The sequence below is a fragment of the Perca flavescens genome, chromosome 7 (genome assembly GCF_004354835.1).
Source record: "Perca flavescens isolate YP-PL-M2 chromosome 7, PFLA_1.0, whole genome shotgun sequence".
NCBI classification, from domain to species: domain Eukaryota; kingdom Metazoa; phylum Chordata; class Actinopteri; order Perciformes; family Percidae; genus Perca; species Perca flavescens.
This window is the reverse complement of record NC_041337.1, coordinates 7200999-7216624: the sequence shown is the minus strand read 5'-3', so window position 1 is coordinate 7216624 and position 15626 is coordinate 7200999. Positions and strand designations below refer to the sequence as shown.

The window sequence follows — 15626 nt, the reverse complement described above, 5'->3', positions numbered from 1 at the left end:
TGGTGAGAACTGCCAATACGCCAAGGTCATACTTGGTAGAGACTGACAGGGGCATTCTAAGGAGGAACAGAATCCACCTTAGAGCCACAGGAAATCCTCCTGAACATCCGACAGTCACTAGGGCAGGCAGAGTTTCAAAGGTTCCTGAGAGACTTGATTTATGAGTTAAAAGTTCATGTGAAGGTGTAAAGTTTATCTGTTTAACAGGTAATACTGTTCCTAGGTGTTTAAACAAATACAATAAGTATTTAATGTAAAGAAGCCTACACAGTTAAGTTAAAAGTATGGCTTATGTTTAAAAGTCTATTGCTGAGCTAAAAAGAGGAGGTGTAGCGGTAGAGACTGCAGTACCCATAATTATTATTTATTACATTTATATAGCGCTTTATCATAGACACTCAAAGCGCATTTGGGAGGAAGGGGGGGTGGGGACTGCTCTCTAACACCACTAATGTGTAGCACCCACCTGGGTGATGCACGGCAGCCATACAACGCCTTACGACGCCAGACGCCAGAACGCTCACCACACATCAGCTAGTTAGGGAGGGGGAGGGGAACATATTTTTTTTTAGTGGTGGGGGAAACCGGAGAACCCGGAGAAAATACAAACTCCAAACAGAAAGGCCTGGATTTGAACCCAGAACCTTCTTGCTGTGAGGCCACAGCTCTAACCACTGGGCCACTGTGCTGCCATAACGCAATGTAAGGGCAGCCGGGAGTTGGGGGAACAGTAAACAGTTGTCGTTAAGCTAACCCATGGCGTTCCGTCTCATTCATACATTATACACAGTGCAACTCTTCGCTTGTACAGTTTTGTTTTTGTGTGTTTGTAGTCTTGCGACATTGCACTTCTTTCTTTATTTTCTGTTTTGTTGTAAATAATTCTGGACAGATGTCTCTTATGTATAGTGAAACATGTCTCAATACCTTACATATGTCTTGCATTTTGATGTCTGTACAATTCTGCACATAAGCATGCACTGTGCCTCAGTCTCTCCAGATGAGACATCCTGAAAAGAGGATTATAATAAACAATAAAACAATAAACAACATTTACATAATATTACTGATAACATACAGTACCAAGATACCATCAGCTCACTGTTGAGCAGCTACAACAGAAAGTACCTTACCACAAACCTTACAGTTTCTAACCAAATAACGTTTGTAGAGAAAGAAATCTGACACCTCTTGTCATTGTAATTGGTTACCCGCAAGCAAAAAGCGTGTCTCTAATACACAAACTACAAAGTGTAAACATTTTATTTTATTTAGAAATGGTGCTAATTAAAGGCATAGGTTACTAAATTGAGCTAAACATTCAGTTTCCATTTCTCATAAGGTTTTGTCAGAGGCATCAGAGGTGTTGTTTCCTGGATACCAGCACGTGCAGGAATTTAAATGTATGTCATGCTGGGTCATAGAACAGGAAGTCTTCTCTGAACCACAGATGCTTTGACTCTGTTTTTATCTATTCTATCTCACACCCAGCAAGAGAAGGAACTGTACTAACTGTCCAGAAGACAATGACGAACGGATCTTGTCAAGGTATCAGATTTGACTTTACAGGCAGATTCCTGCCTCCTGTTTACATCTTAGTCTTCATCATTGGTCTGGTAGCTAATGGATGGGGATTGAAGTCTTTGTTGCAGAAATGGAAGAAACTGGGTATCGTTAATGTGTTTGTTCTCAACCTCGGACTTGCTGATATTCTGTACCTGCTCACAGTCCCCTTTTTGGTGGTGTACTACTTTATGGAGAGCAAGTGGATCTTTGGAGACACATTGTGCAAGAGGCAGGAGGAGGGTTGTGCTCTTAGCCTGAAATGACAACTGAGCAGCAGAGAGAGACAGGTTCAGAACAGGGATGTCATTCTGTGATGGCTCGTGAAATTCAAGGCCACTTCTGATTGGTTAACATGAAAGTGAACGCCTCTAACAGCTGTTCAGATTAGAAGAGAGAGAAAAGTGATTAGGTTTAGAAGTCTTCCTGCAAGAATTTACACTAAGCTCTATTAACAAATCTACCCGTCTTGGAAGACCACATTTAAATGTTCAGTTTAATCGTGAATCATGATAAGATTCTGAGAATAACGGAACTTCTACAGGAAGCGATTTAAAAAAATAAATTGCCCCACTTCCTTTTGGGCACCATATCTTACCATTTTATCATTGCACCTACTCCTCTTACCAAGATGAGTAGGTGATAAGATTCTAAGAATAATGCAAATTCCACAGGATATGACCTCTAAAGACATATTTTCTCATTCACTTTAACTGTTCTCTGCACCATAGCGCACTTGCTTCAAAGTATTTGCGGCTTTTAGGGAGACAGAATGAACAACACCTCTTGTCATCACATCAGCTTTGAGTTTACAGGCAGATTCCTGCCTCCTGTTTACATCTTAGTCTTCATCATTGGTCTGGTAGCTAATGGATGGGGATTGAAGTCTTTGCTGCAGAAATGGAAGAAACTAAAGATCATCAATGTTTTTGTTCTCAATCTCGGACTTGCTGATATTCTGTACCTGTTCACACTCCCATTGTTGACGGTGTACCATGTTTTAAATAGTAAATGGAACTTTGGAGACACATTGTGCAAGATAACAAGATTCTGCTTCAACCTGAATTTATATGGCAGCATCGGATTCCTTACTTGTTTAAGTGTGTACAGGTACCTGGCTATTGTCCATCCAATGAGAGTGATGGGAAGAATAACTGTCACTCACTCTGTGGGGATCTCAGTCATGGCTTGGTTTTTAGTCAGCGTTCAAAGTCTTCCAGACATGTTCTACCTCAAAACATTTGGAAATAACACTGAGCAATGCTTCGAGACCACCTCTCACATCTATGTGGATGATTACCTGAAATACAGCCTTGGATGGACATTCACTGGGTTTTGTATCCCATTGCTCATCACACTGGGCTGCTATGGACATGTGATTGTCGTTCTCTGCCGCACAAATACCACTGACAAGGTACTGAAACAGAGATGCTTGAAGTTATTGTTCATCGTGATTCTTCTCTTCTCTTTTTGCTACATCCCCTATCATGTACTGAAGAACCTCAACCTCTGGTCAAGAGTTCTGCAAAAACAGAAGATATGCCGTGAATGGTCTAATGGAGTCTACATTGCTCATCAGATAAGTCGTGGCCTTGTGTGTCTGAACAGTGCTCTCAACCCTCTGGTTTACCTCCATGGAAATTAAGATACTCCTGCTCAGCTCAGACGACGACTGCAGCAAGCTCGTAAAGCTGTCATGCGTCTCACCCCTAGTCAAGTTCCACTGGTTGAATTGTCTAATATGTGAATGAAATTGAATTATTGTATTGCATCATCTTGTTCTGGGTCAAGGTTTTTATCTGTTATGATCATATTGCTATTAACATGCTCAAAAAGGCTCAGATTAAAAAAAGAAATTAATTCATTATTATTATAATTTGAAAATGTCACTGTTCACTTTCAGAAAGGTTTGCTGAGAGAACAGGACCATGTTTTGTGATCGGGGGCTCAGTGCTATGCATGATTTCTTTGGATTGAAACAGGAAGTTCATAGTGTGAACGTGTAAAAATAAACAGTGTAAAAATGCAAACCGTATGAGCTTCACTGACTGCAACTGCACATTAAAGGGAAAGGAAGGAAGAATAACGAAAAGAATAGCAGCAGATTCATGTGTCAATATTGGTATGATCAAGCACAATGTCAAAACAACACAGATTAACAGCTATCAGCATAGCTGTGCAAAATCCCTCCAACTATAGTGATCTTACTTACTTGATAAAGCATGGGTTGAGGAAAACAGTATTGTACAACAAATTCAATGATGGTGGTTACAAATCAGGAAAAGATAAGATACCATAAACAAGAGTTAGACCAAATGTTGTAACAAGACAAAGAGTCTACAGCCATCCTGTTTCATCTCTGTGAGGCTGCACTTTTAGGCACAGCTGTGCTTTGAGCTAAATGCTTGCACATCTTAGTTTAGTGTTAACACAAACTGCATCTGAGGATGACAGGAATGTCACCATTGGTTTTGTCATAAACCAAAGTGAACAAATAAAAGATTTGTTCTGATGATGGCACTAGATGACAAGTTTATCGGGGTGGTATCTTCCAACAAACCTGAATGTGACAGGATGGGGAGCCAAATCTGAACGGCTTGTTGAATCTAAAGATTTCTGATCTAATTAGGCCACAAAAAAACTGACTGATTTGTCTTATTTCACAGGTAGGAATTGTCATTGATACTGACTATGTATTGGGTAAGAGGCACTGTTATATTTACAGCCAAAAAATCTCTAAACGGCTGGAACTACTCTTCTTCAGCTGCCTATAGCCTACCTGCTCGACGGAGAAGTTAATGTCACGATGCTATGAGGTGGTATAGGGTGTGGTAGTATCTGTGTAATTTTATGATTATGAGTAGTACATGCGCACGGCATTGGACCAATACCCGATACTGGCATCGGTCCATCCCATTTATTTCATTTAGAGATAAACCATAAAACATGCAACAACTTACAATATCACTTGAAAGAAAGACTAGTCTTAAAGAAAATGTCTTGAGATGAGTTAAATATAACAAGACAGTACAGGAACATACCAAATTAATTCTGTTGTGGTAGTGGTTAATAGCACCATATGATAAGTGAAATGTCAACACTACTTTTTAATGGTTAGGTTCAGTCCCACTTGTATTTCAATCAGGAGAGACTTTGATGCAGAAATGCAAAGATTTATTGTACGCATGAATGATATGTAATGTACATTCTTTGGAGATTAGACTCCATCATTATGAAATGATATTTTTAAGAAGGGTAGAAAGCCTGAAGATGATCCCCCGATGGACTCTAGACACTGATGGTGGTGTGAGGAGCCCGAAAACCGAACCGAGGAGCTGACGGCAGTGCCTGCCGGAGGAGGAACAAGGAGACGTGCAAGATGAAGACCAGAGGAGCAAGGGGAGGAGGAGGAGGGTTGTGCTCTTAGCCTGAAATGACAACTGAGCAGCAGAGAGAGACATGTTCAGAACAGGGATGTCATTCTGTGATGGCTCGTGAAATTCAAGGCCACTTCTGATTGGTTAACATGAAAGTGAACGCCTCTAACAGCTGTTCAGATTAGAAGAGAGAGAAAAGTGATTAGGTTTAGAAGTCTTCCTGCAAGAATTTACACTAAGCTCTATTAACAAATCTACCCGTCTTGGAAGACCACATTTAAATGTTCCGTTTAATCGTGAATCATGATAAGATTCTGAGAATAACGGAACTTCTACAGGAAGCGATTTAAAAAAATAAATTTCCCCAGTTCCTTTTGGGCACCTTACCATTTTGTCATTGCATTTCATCATTGCACCTTTCTTGGTAAGATGAGTAGGTTAGAAGATTCTAAAATTAATGCAAGGAAATGACCTCTAAAGACATATTTCCTCATTCACTTCAACTGTTCTCTGCACCATAGCGTACTTGCTTCAAAGTACTTGCTGCTTTTAGGGAGACAGAATGAACAACACCTCTTGTCATCACATCAACTTTGAGTTTACAGGCCGATTCCTGCCTCCTGTTTACATCTTAGTCTTCATCATTGGTCTGGTAGCTAATGGATGGGGATTGAAGTCTTTGCTGCACAACTGGAAGAAACTAAAGATCATCAATGTTTTTGTTCTCAATCTCGGACTTGCTGATATTCTGTACCTGTTCACACTCCCATTGTTGATGGTGTACCATGTTTTAAATAGTAAATGGATCTTTGGAGACACATTGTGCAAGATAACACGATTCTGCTTCAACCTGAATTTATATGGCAGCATCGGATTCCTTACTTGTATAAGTGTGTACAGGTACCTGGCTATTGTCCATCCAATGAGAGTGATGGGAAGATTAACTCTGACTCACTCTGTGGGGATCTCAGTCATGGTTTGGTTTTTAGTCAGCGTTCAAAGTCTTCCAGACATGTTCTACCTCAAAACATTTGGAAACAACACTGAGCAATGCTTCGAGACCACCTCTCACATCTATGTGGATGATTACCTGAAATACAGCCTTGGATGGACATTCACTGGGTTTTGTATCCCATTGCTCATCACACTGGGCTGCTATGGACATGTGATTGTCGTTCTCTGCCGCACAAATACCACTGACAAGGTACTGAAACAGAGAAGTTTGAAGTTGTTGTTCATTGTGATTCTTCTCTTCTCTGTTTGTTACATCCCCTATCATGTACTGAAGAACCTAAACCTCTGGTCAAGAGTTCTGCAAAAACAGAAGATATGCCGTGAATGGTCTAATAGAGTCTACATTGCTCATCAGATAAGTCGTGGCCTTGTGTGTCTGAACAGTGTTCTCAACCCTCTGGTTTACCTCCATGGAAATGAAGATATTCCTGCTCAGCTCAGACAACTGCTCCAGCAAGCTCGTCGGATGTTCAGCCGTCCGCCTCCAGCAAACTCGGCTGGTGTGCCAATGGCACAAATCACAGATGGAGGTTATAGAACATGTTAAAACATTTTACTGTATATGTCATTATTTTCTATCTATTGCCACATCTATAATTACATTTATATTTGTGCTATGCCAGGGGTCTCCAACGTTTTTTAGGCCAAGGACCCCTTAACTTACAGAGAAACGGAGAAGGGACCCCTACTACAAATATTGTATACAATTCAGTATAAAAGTTGCATATTAAACTGGGCTTACACTTACATGTGGGTGGCCCAAAGCCTTTAAACATACATACACAATTTTAGTGCATAGATTACCAAGCTATTAAATAATTGTTGGCATGATTTTATAAATTATGTTTTAATGTTAAAAATACATATGGCACAGTGAATCCTTAGGATTGACTTGGGCCAGTAAGCCTGTAATCAATGTGGGGTTTTTTTTTCACAAAAGGCTGATTTATATTTGCTAACAACATGTTATTAAGACATTTTAATTTTAGAAAAAAACTTTAAAAAATTCACAAAAAGTTGGCCCCTACCTGCAGTATTCTTGTATTTTTATGTTGTTTTTGTATGAACATTATCATTCTTTCATGCTCTATTAATTAAAGGAACGTTGAATTATCTGACTTAGTTAATTATTGGGGGGATTTTAGTTTTATGTGGTGTCCATGTGAATTCAAATGTTAACAATTGATTGTTGTATCTGTCACCAAGGCGTAGATCATGCCCTAATGATTTTATTTTTGTTCCAAATAGGGTTTTCAGATTGAATATTTATCCACATTCTTAAAACATACATTGTTTTTTGGGTGTGATTGGTGACTGAAATTTTGGTTTTGATGATAATACTTTTGTAGGTTATTTTTAAAAGAATATAACATTTTGAATGCAGTAGGCCTATGCATTAGTAGGCTACTTACAATAGTACTAGTTATTAGTTTACTTAGGCTGAGTAAAATATATAACTTATACTAATACTTAATTCAAATAAGTTCATAAAAAGCAATGTGGTTATTAAGGTTTAAGGTTTTACACTAACGTTTTCTGTAATGACATTTCTTTGTTATCATAATCGTTCAGCCCAATCACCCGTCATCTTAAATGTAGAGGGGCGGGTTGTAGAGGTCAGAGGGCGCAGGCTCGAGTAGCCGGCCGGAGCCGCAGGCTAATCAAACGTAGCCATATAAACATCGCTAATGTCGGCAAATATTACTAAATATGTTGCTCACTTCGGTCACCGCAGAGTTAAAACCACCTGGTTTGTTGCAATATACGAAAGGTAAATACATGTGTGCATTTTTAATACTATACCAATTCGATGTGGTTTGAATGTATGCTAATTAGCGCGTTAGCATGCTAGCGACGTTAGCGTAGTGTGGCAGCGGCTATGGACAGCAGCCTGTTGTGTGTTACATGCGTGTATTATAGGTGTGTTAGCCAGTGGTGAAGAAGTACTCCGTTCTATTACTGGTAAAAGTACCAATTCTATAGTGTAAAAATACTTGGTTACAAGTAAAAGTCCTGCATTCTTTCTTATTCACATTAACTTAGTTACTTTCATTGAGAAGCCATAGAAACATAGGGTCAAGGTTGAAAATACCGAAATTTCCATTTAAGCTTTAATGATCTATCATTATTTATTTATTTATTTATTTATTAGTTTTAAGTATCTAAACCTGTGAAATAAATGTAGTAAGGTAAAAAGCACAATATTTGCCTCCAAAATGTAGTACAGTAGAAGTATAGTAGCCCCTAGAGAGTAATTTCCACTGGGGACAGGGGGTCATGTCTTGTCATGTTTTTCCTTATACCTAGTTTGATACTATTCTTTCTTGCAAAAGTTATCATTATGATCAACTTAATTGTTTCCTGGATTTTGTATCATCATAGTCCCTAAATGTATGTAGAAATGCAGGAATTGGGATAAAAAACATTTTTCCCCCCAACTTCTCAAAGTACATTAAGTAAATTACTTAAGTAGATGTACTCACCAGTAGTTACATTTGACATTTTGTCATGGTGTTAGCTAAGCTAAACATAAAACTAACTCTAGCACGTGAGCTTTTGGTTGATTGAAGTTATTGAGGAGACATTTTGTACTCCTTAGATAAAGAGGACCATAAAACTCTCCATGGACCCTTTGAGGAGTAGAGGTCTCTCGCGTGCTGCAGCTTTGGTCTGAACTGTTGCTGCCATCCTCTCCCATTCTGCATCTTTCCTCTGCCAATGCTTCAGACATGCCATGGATTTGTGAGTACCAGCCAATATTAAATGTGTGTTTATTTTGGTAGTTTGCTGCACTAGCAGGTGAATCAGCCATTGGTTGTAGGCCACCACACTCCCAAGCCACGACTCAGACCTGCATCTTATTATGTTATTTTGAATGACATTATGTTTTATTTGCAAGGTAAGGATGTGGTTGTGTGAGAGTGTGGGACCCTTAGTTCAATATTGACATTTGGTAAATGAGGTATTGTTGAAGTTGTGTAAGTTATTGTTTCAGAATAAAATGTATAGTGCTGTCTCAGAATCAGCTTCCATTTTAAAGGTGTGTTTAAAAGAAATTGAAACATAGAATTATTTCTCTGTTAAACAAAAAAGGATGCCTCTGTTACCGCCTTTGCTATTTTTAAAAATCTGTAAAGATTTGCAAAAAATATAAGTCAATAGCAAGGTTATAATCGTTAATGAAAATGAACGAAATAACAAAAACTAGGTGGGAAAAAACATTGTCGTTACCTAAAATAAAAACAAGGCATTACAAAAAAACAATAACTAAACTAAAACTGTAATGTCTGTTTGCAAAACTAACTAAAATGAAATAAAATTATCGAGTAAATGTCCTTAGTTTTCGTCTTTGTCAATGTCTTTCACAGAAAAATTAACGTTATATCTTTCAAAGTTGACATTTCCGACCATAGACCTGTTTTATTCAGTCTGTGCCGTAGACATATAGTTTCCGACTGGGAACCCAGAAATTCCGACATTCCACGTCAAATTGAACACAGCATGTCCGTATCCCTCACCTGGCATCGTAGCGGTACTGAAAGTAGGAAGAAAGCGGCAGAGTCCTATTTGTGCCTTGCAGTGGAAGGTGGTAAAATATGTGGACAATTAAGGGAAAAATCCCACGAATTTGAAAGTACATTTGAGAAGTGCGCACAAGGAGGCTAACCTAGCTTACTTTAAAAAGCAGTGACAGGGTCCCCCTTCCCCTGAAACAGAAACTAACCCCGGGCCGGAACAGGGCATGGATGTATGGGGCCAGGGCCAGGCAGCATGACGGAGACAACCGCAGGACAGAGAACACTATAGGCGGGCTTTCACCGGTGACCCGATAGCTGCTGGTTAGTAAATACGCATGAACACTAAAAGCGCGAGGAAGCGTGGGTTAATATTTGTATTGATACTGGGATGTCTAGCTACACAACTGTGTGAGTCGATTGACTTCAAAAAGTTTGCCACTGTTTATGTACGTCTTCTTTAGTCTGTTGGCTATTTAGGTCTAACACATCTAACACATTTTGCACTTACTGCTGCGTCTTGTGTAGACTGTTTTACATACAGTATCTCACAAAAGTGAGTACATCTTTTAATGAAGAAATTACACTTTGTTACAATGTAAAGTATTAAGTGTACAGCTTGTATAACAGTGTAAATGTGCTGTCCCCTCAAAATAACTCAACACACAGCCATTAATGTCTAAACCGCTGGCAACAAAAGTGATTTTGTTGCAAAGCTGACAACCTCACAGATGGATGTGGTGAAGATAGCCTCATACATACACACAACGGACCACTATGGACTTGTGTCGGTTGCAACACCCAAGGATTTCCAGAAAACAACAATGCACGGACCATCGCAGCTGCGTGACCTGTACAAGTCGATACAGACATTACATAGTATACACTAACATTAACCGTGTAACGCCGATGACCTGCCGATGTGCATTCTACCCGCGCTGGATTTGTTCATAATGAATCAGCCGTCAATCTGTGAGTAGAGAATCCAGTCTGCAGTGTAGTTCAGACACTTCATTGATAAACCAGAGATTGGCTTTATGGTGAAAGATAGTAACGAGTAAAGTAAAAAGTTACTTTCCATAAGGGGTAACTAAGTAAAGTAACGGATTACTTTTTTTAAGAAGTAACGAGTAACGAGCAAACACTACTTTTTAAAAGTAACTTCCCCAACACTGGTCCCAACTAATGTTATGGTTCGGAGCCGCAAAGCTGGAAACGTAACACTAATCTACAACAGCAGTCTGTGTCTGATGAAACATAATTTACACTGATTTAAGTGTTCTTGGATACACAGTTTGTTGCTAGTGTGTGACATGCAGGCTCTGCATGTCACACAGTAAACCACCAATCACAGTCAGTGTTGATCAACTTATCAAACAAACAAGCAGGCCCTGCTAGTCAACCACAACCTGGAATTTAGAGGAAGCAACATGCATGCGTAATTACTATCGTTCACTTTAGGCTGGATTGATAGTATAATATGATTACAATGGTGTCATGTCAATCAACCAGTGTATTTAAACATCTAGTTTCCCTCTCCAAAATCACTTCAGAAGAGTAACAGTGCTTACTTGTTTTGGTGTTTTGTAAAGCATTGAAGTTGAACAAAGAGTGGTTGACATTACAAAAGTTCCTTTTTCATTTTTATTTTCTATGTAGATGCACTCTCCTACAAAATCACCTCAGTAGAGAATGATTTATTATTTCCAAATAGAGTTATTTTATGTCATCTTGTCTTTTTTCATATTGCAATATATATTGCAGGAAAACAAAATTGCAATGTCAGTTTGTTTCCAATATCATGCAGGGCTAATACACAACCAAATTTGGAAGAGGGAGGACTTATTTCGAGCATCAGAGTAGGCCAGAGTTGTGACCAGGCCAGCTGTGTGTGAGTCCTCATATCACTTAGGATTACCCTAGTTTTCCCTAGGTTTGTGGAAGACTTAGGTGCACATATTTGACAGTTTTTTTTTAATAAAAAGAAAAATACAATTTCACCTCATATTGATCCATTTTAATTACCATATCTGTGTCTAAATCATTGGAAAAGGTAGAGCAGATAATAAATAAATAAATAACACTCAAAAAGCTTAAAGACAAAACTTGCCAAAGAAGTCCACTGGGGACCAACAACAATCATTAGATCTGGGGAGAAGTCATTTAGTTAGTTTTGATGCTCACATTGATTTAACATTTATTCAGCTTGGTTGCATTAAGCCTTATAGTGTTATGGATTATTTATTTGTTCCTCCACTACTTATTGATGATGATGATTCAGTTGTTTTTCATTTCTGCAAAATATCGAGGACTGCTCACAATGCCTTTCAGTCTGTATTGCACCAAGAATGACAATGAGGAACCGTGCACTAGTGACGCCATCTGGCACACTGTGTTGAATCATTAAATCCTGCAGAGCCTTGCACCAGTAGCTGCAACGCGTTGCTATTAGCTAGTTGTTGACTGTTATGGACTTCTTTTTCTAAGTTTCTCCTAAGTTTTTTGTTTTAGTTTTTAGTATGGTCAGGGGTGCTTCTAGGACTTCATGAGGTTTTCGGCGTAGTCCTTACCAGGGCCCAACATAAGCAATGGCCCGGGGCCAGTAAAAACCTATGTCGGGCTAGTTGAGTCAGTCACTAGTCAATCACTGGCCCGCACGGGCCCCCTAATCTGAGATAATTTTCTAGTTAAGTAGCCTATCTAGTTATCATTATGGATTTTCCATGTTTTCAGGAGTTTGCTTACACTAATACATGTAAAAAAATATATCATTAATTTGGTAAGAAAGTGAAAATATCAAACAAGAAGATGCGTATTAGGTATCATTTTATTTTCTTTATTTGAAAGTCTGCTTAAAAAAATTTCTGGCCCTTTGAAACATGTAGTTGATGACCCCTGGTCTAGCTTTGCTGCTAATGGCACAACATCCAGTGGCAGTGGCTAGCTGGGTTAGAACCATTTTCTGAAGCTTCATGGTAGGTGCGGTGTATATTTTCCTGCTTTTTTGTCCTTTGCCAATCACACCTATGATATTTCTTTCAGGGCCAGTAAAAATGTTGAGGGGGCCAGCAAAACTCTGATCTACTGGCCCCGGGGGCCAGTGGGAATTATTTTTTATGTTGAGCCCTGTTCTTGACCCATTAAAATAAACTGAACGCAATGCACGCAGAGCAGATCACAAAAACGGCCATTTGCTTACCCAGTTTGTTGATATTGGTTAGATGGCACAATCATTTGGCTTATTCACAGCTTGCCAGGCAACCCAAAGGTAAAAGTTTCATTTCCATTTGTGGGGTCACATATGATATGGGGGTCTTCCCCCAGAAAAGTTTGAGCAATAAACACTTAATTTCCTGCATTCTGGTGAATATTATGCACCTAATTCTGCCTTTTTCTGCATCAATTTATGCTGGAAATATCTTTATTTTTATGTTAAGGGAAACATAGATAGACAATTCCAAATATAAAACTATAATTGTATATAATGCAGTAAGGCTCTCAGGCATTCTGTATTGCGTTCAAGTATTTATTCTCGTATTAATGAACTTTTCTCATTATCTTTGTTGACTGAGTCAGCCCATGTGTAGGCCCAGAATTTCCCAATCGGTGCATCCCTAAAATATAGGCTGCAGCTGTGATCTCACCACAAGGCTTGAAAGCGGAAGTCTTTTTTTGAACAAATAGTGGTTCACATTGTCTTTCACAAGTCAGATCACCCACAGAGGAACTAATTTCTTTTCAGAAGACAGAATGAATAACTCCTCCTGTACTCGCATCAGCTTTGACTTTGAACACAGATTCTTGCCTCCTGTTTTCATCTTAGTCTTCATCATCGGTCTGCTAGCTAATGGATGGGGATTGAAGTCTTTGCTGCAGAATTGGAAGAAACTGGGTATTGTTAATGTGTTTGTTCTCAACCTCGGACTTGCTGATATTCTTTACCTGCTCACACTGCCATTTTTGGTGGTGTACTACTTTATGAAGAGCAAGTGGATCTTTGGAGACACATTCTGCAAGATAACAAGATTCTGCTTCAACCTGAATTTATATGGCAGCATCGGGTTCCTTACATGTATAAGCATGTACAGGTACCTGGCTATTGTCCATCCAATGAGAGTGATGGGAAGAATAACGCTCACTCACTCTGTGGGGATCTCAGTCATGGTTTGGTTCTTGGTGAGCGTTCAAAGTCTTCCAGACATGTTCTACAGCAAAACATTTGGAAACAAGCTTGGGAAATGTTATGATACTACCCATAAGATATATGTGGATGATTACATTAAATACAGCCTTGGATGGACATTCACTGGGTTTTGTATCCCATTGCTCATCACACTGGGCTGCTATGCACATGTGATTGTCGTTCTCTGCCGCACAAATACCACTGACAAGGTACTGAAACAGAGATGCTTGAAGTTATTGTTCATTGTGATTCTTCTCTTCTCTGTTTGTTACATCCCCTATCATGTACTGAAGAACCTCAACCTCTGGTCAAGAGTTCTGCAAAAACAGAAGATATGCCGTGAATGGTCTAATGGAGTCTACATTGCTCATCAGATAAGTCGTGGCCTTGTGTGTCTGAACAGTGCTCTCAACCCTCTGGTTTACCTCCATGGAAATGAAGATATTCCTGCTCAGGTCAGACAACTGCTCCAGCAAGCTCGTCGGATGTTCAGCCGGTTGTTTCTGTCAAACTCCAGCTGTGTGCCTGTGGCTCAAACTGCAGATGAAGTTCAACAAGAGTTAGGATTTTAACATGTACTGTTTTAGTAATAAATGTATAGCTATCATAACGATTAGCAGTGCGAATTGATTACAATGTAAATTAACTCTTCAGTTTTTTTTCTTGAGTTGCTTTATTTGCCTAAAAAATAGTTTTGCTGTACATGCTGTTATCTTAGTGTTTCATGATGTGATTACCCCATGCTGATAAGTCTTCCAAATAAAGGAAGTTAAGATAAACTACAGCTCTTGATGTGTCATTGTTTTCTTTCAAAACAGAAATAAGGATCACATAATGTGGGGCAATTGGGGATCGCAGCCCAGTTCCATGCATGTTGACTATTTACCCATGAATATATATATATATATATATATATATATATATATATATATATATATATATATATATATATATATATATATATATATATATGGGGAAATTGCTGTATTGACAACAGATGAAGTCACTGTGTCTTGAGAAGCTTATTGTTTTTATTGTTAACTGTTAACCCACTACATCATATGTGCTATCTCTTTTACCTCTCACTTTTTCTTCTCACAGCAGTACTGTTACTCTCCCTCCCAGCTCGCTCCTTGGTTAACAACACACTTACTGACGTCACTTAGTAAACGCATGTCATTCTCGCTCTAACTTACTTTTCTCATAACAAGGAACTGACTTCCATGTGAGAAATCAGAAAAGCTATTTTTCATAAAGAAGAACCTGCCACTTCCTGAAGAACTAGGCTTATGTCTAGGATAATTATTTATTTGTTGTGGGTCCATCCTAACCTGACTCTGACAGATGGATTGCTTCGCATTTGCTCGGCATATCCATCTGGGAACTTTCCATTGGAGAACTTTTGGGAAGGGGCGAAAATACTGGTTAACTGATTGGATAAACCATCTGTCTATCACCATTTATGTTGGTGAAAACATCTTTTCCTCAGAGAAAAACCTCCAGTGCCGTTTTTTGCGCTTCTTTCAATGAAGGAATACTTTCTAATTTGGATAAAATTTTCTCTCTCTCAAGATGCCAGACTGATCTGCGAGTAGAAAGCTGGAGCTCGCGAGATCAGGACGGTCTCACGAGGCCAGGTCCATCTTCTCTTTTGCACTCTTTTTAATTCACTTTTAATGCACTTTTTGTTGGCGTACCGAGTATTTTACAATTTTTCAGCAGTCAGTTATAGGCCTAATAATAGTCTATTCAAGAAGAGGGTCTCAAAGAAGGCCAAATAAAAATGTTATTTTACTAATTTATTTATTTTAAAGTGCTCATATTATGCTCACTTTCAGGTTCATAATTGTATTTAGAGGTTGTACCAAAATACATTTACATGGTTTAATTTTCAACAAACTGCAGCTCCTTTTTTTCACCCTGTGTGTTGAGCACCCTCTGTTTTAGCTACCGAGTGAGGCATCTCACTTCTTC

The 15626-nt window shown here is 38.9% G+C and overlaps 4 protein-coding genes across 7 annotated transcripts in view; all 4 read left to right on the top strand.

Annotated features, from left to right (window-relative positions):
* The window catches only part of pfkfb1 (6-phosphofructo-2-kinase/fructose-2,6-biphosphatase 1), a 97179-nt gene that overhangs the window by 49787 nt on the left and 31766 nt on the right, over positions 1-15626 (top strand). For 2 of the 4 annotated variants that reach the window (XM_028583537.1, XM_028583534.1), the window contains exons 1-2: positions 7546-7725; positions 8554-8696. In XM_028583537.1, the coding sequence (XP_028439338.1) occupies positions 8684-8696 (13 nt within the window). In that variant the 5' untranslated portion in view covers positions 7546-7725; positions 8554-8683. Of the gene's footprint in view, positions 1-7545; positions 7726-8553; positions 8697-9770; positions 9794-15626 lie in introns of those variants that run through there. The other 2 variants (XM_028583535.1, XM_028583536.1) reach the window with 2 other exon arrangements.
* On the top strand, positions 1454-3904 carry LOC114559102 (P2Y purinoceptor 1-like). Its single transcript, XM_028583546.1, has one exon. The coding sequence runs from the start codon at positions 2336-2338 to the stop codon at positions 3206-3208; it is 873 nt and encodes a 290-aa protein (XP_028439347.1). The 5' UTR covers positions 1454-2335; the 3' UTR covers positions 3209-3904.
* On the top strand, positions 4759-6888 carry LOC114559098 (P2Y purinoceptor 1-like). Its single transcript, XM_028583541.1, has one exon. It carries the CDS (start codon positions 5503-5505, stop codon positions 6499-6501), a length of 999 nt encoding a protein of 332 aa, XP_028439342.1. The 5' UTR covers positions 4759-5502; the 3' UTR covers positions 6502-6888.
* LOC114559096 (P2Y purinoceptor 1-like) lies at positions 13189-14436 on the top strand. The gene has a single exon (XM_028583539.1). The coding sequence runs from the start codon at positions 13220-13222 to the stop codon at positions 14222-14224; it is 1005 nt and encodes a 334-aa protein (XP_028439340.1). The 5' UTR covers positions 13189-13219; the 3' UTR covers positions 14225-14436.

Coding starts and splice junctions, on each gene's coding strand:
- LOC114559096 (XM_028583539.1), top strand. CDS start 13,220: ATGAATAACTCCTCCTGTACTCGCATCAGCTTTGACTTTGAACACAGA.
- LOC114559102 (XM_028583546.1), top strand. CDS start 2,336: ATGAACAACACCTCTTGTCATCACATCAGCTTTGAGTTTACAGGCAGA.
- LOC114559098 (XM_028583541.1), top strand. CDS start 5,503: ATGAACAACACCTCTTGTCATCACATCAACTTTGAGTTTACAGGCCGA.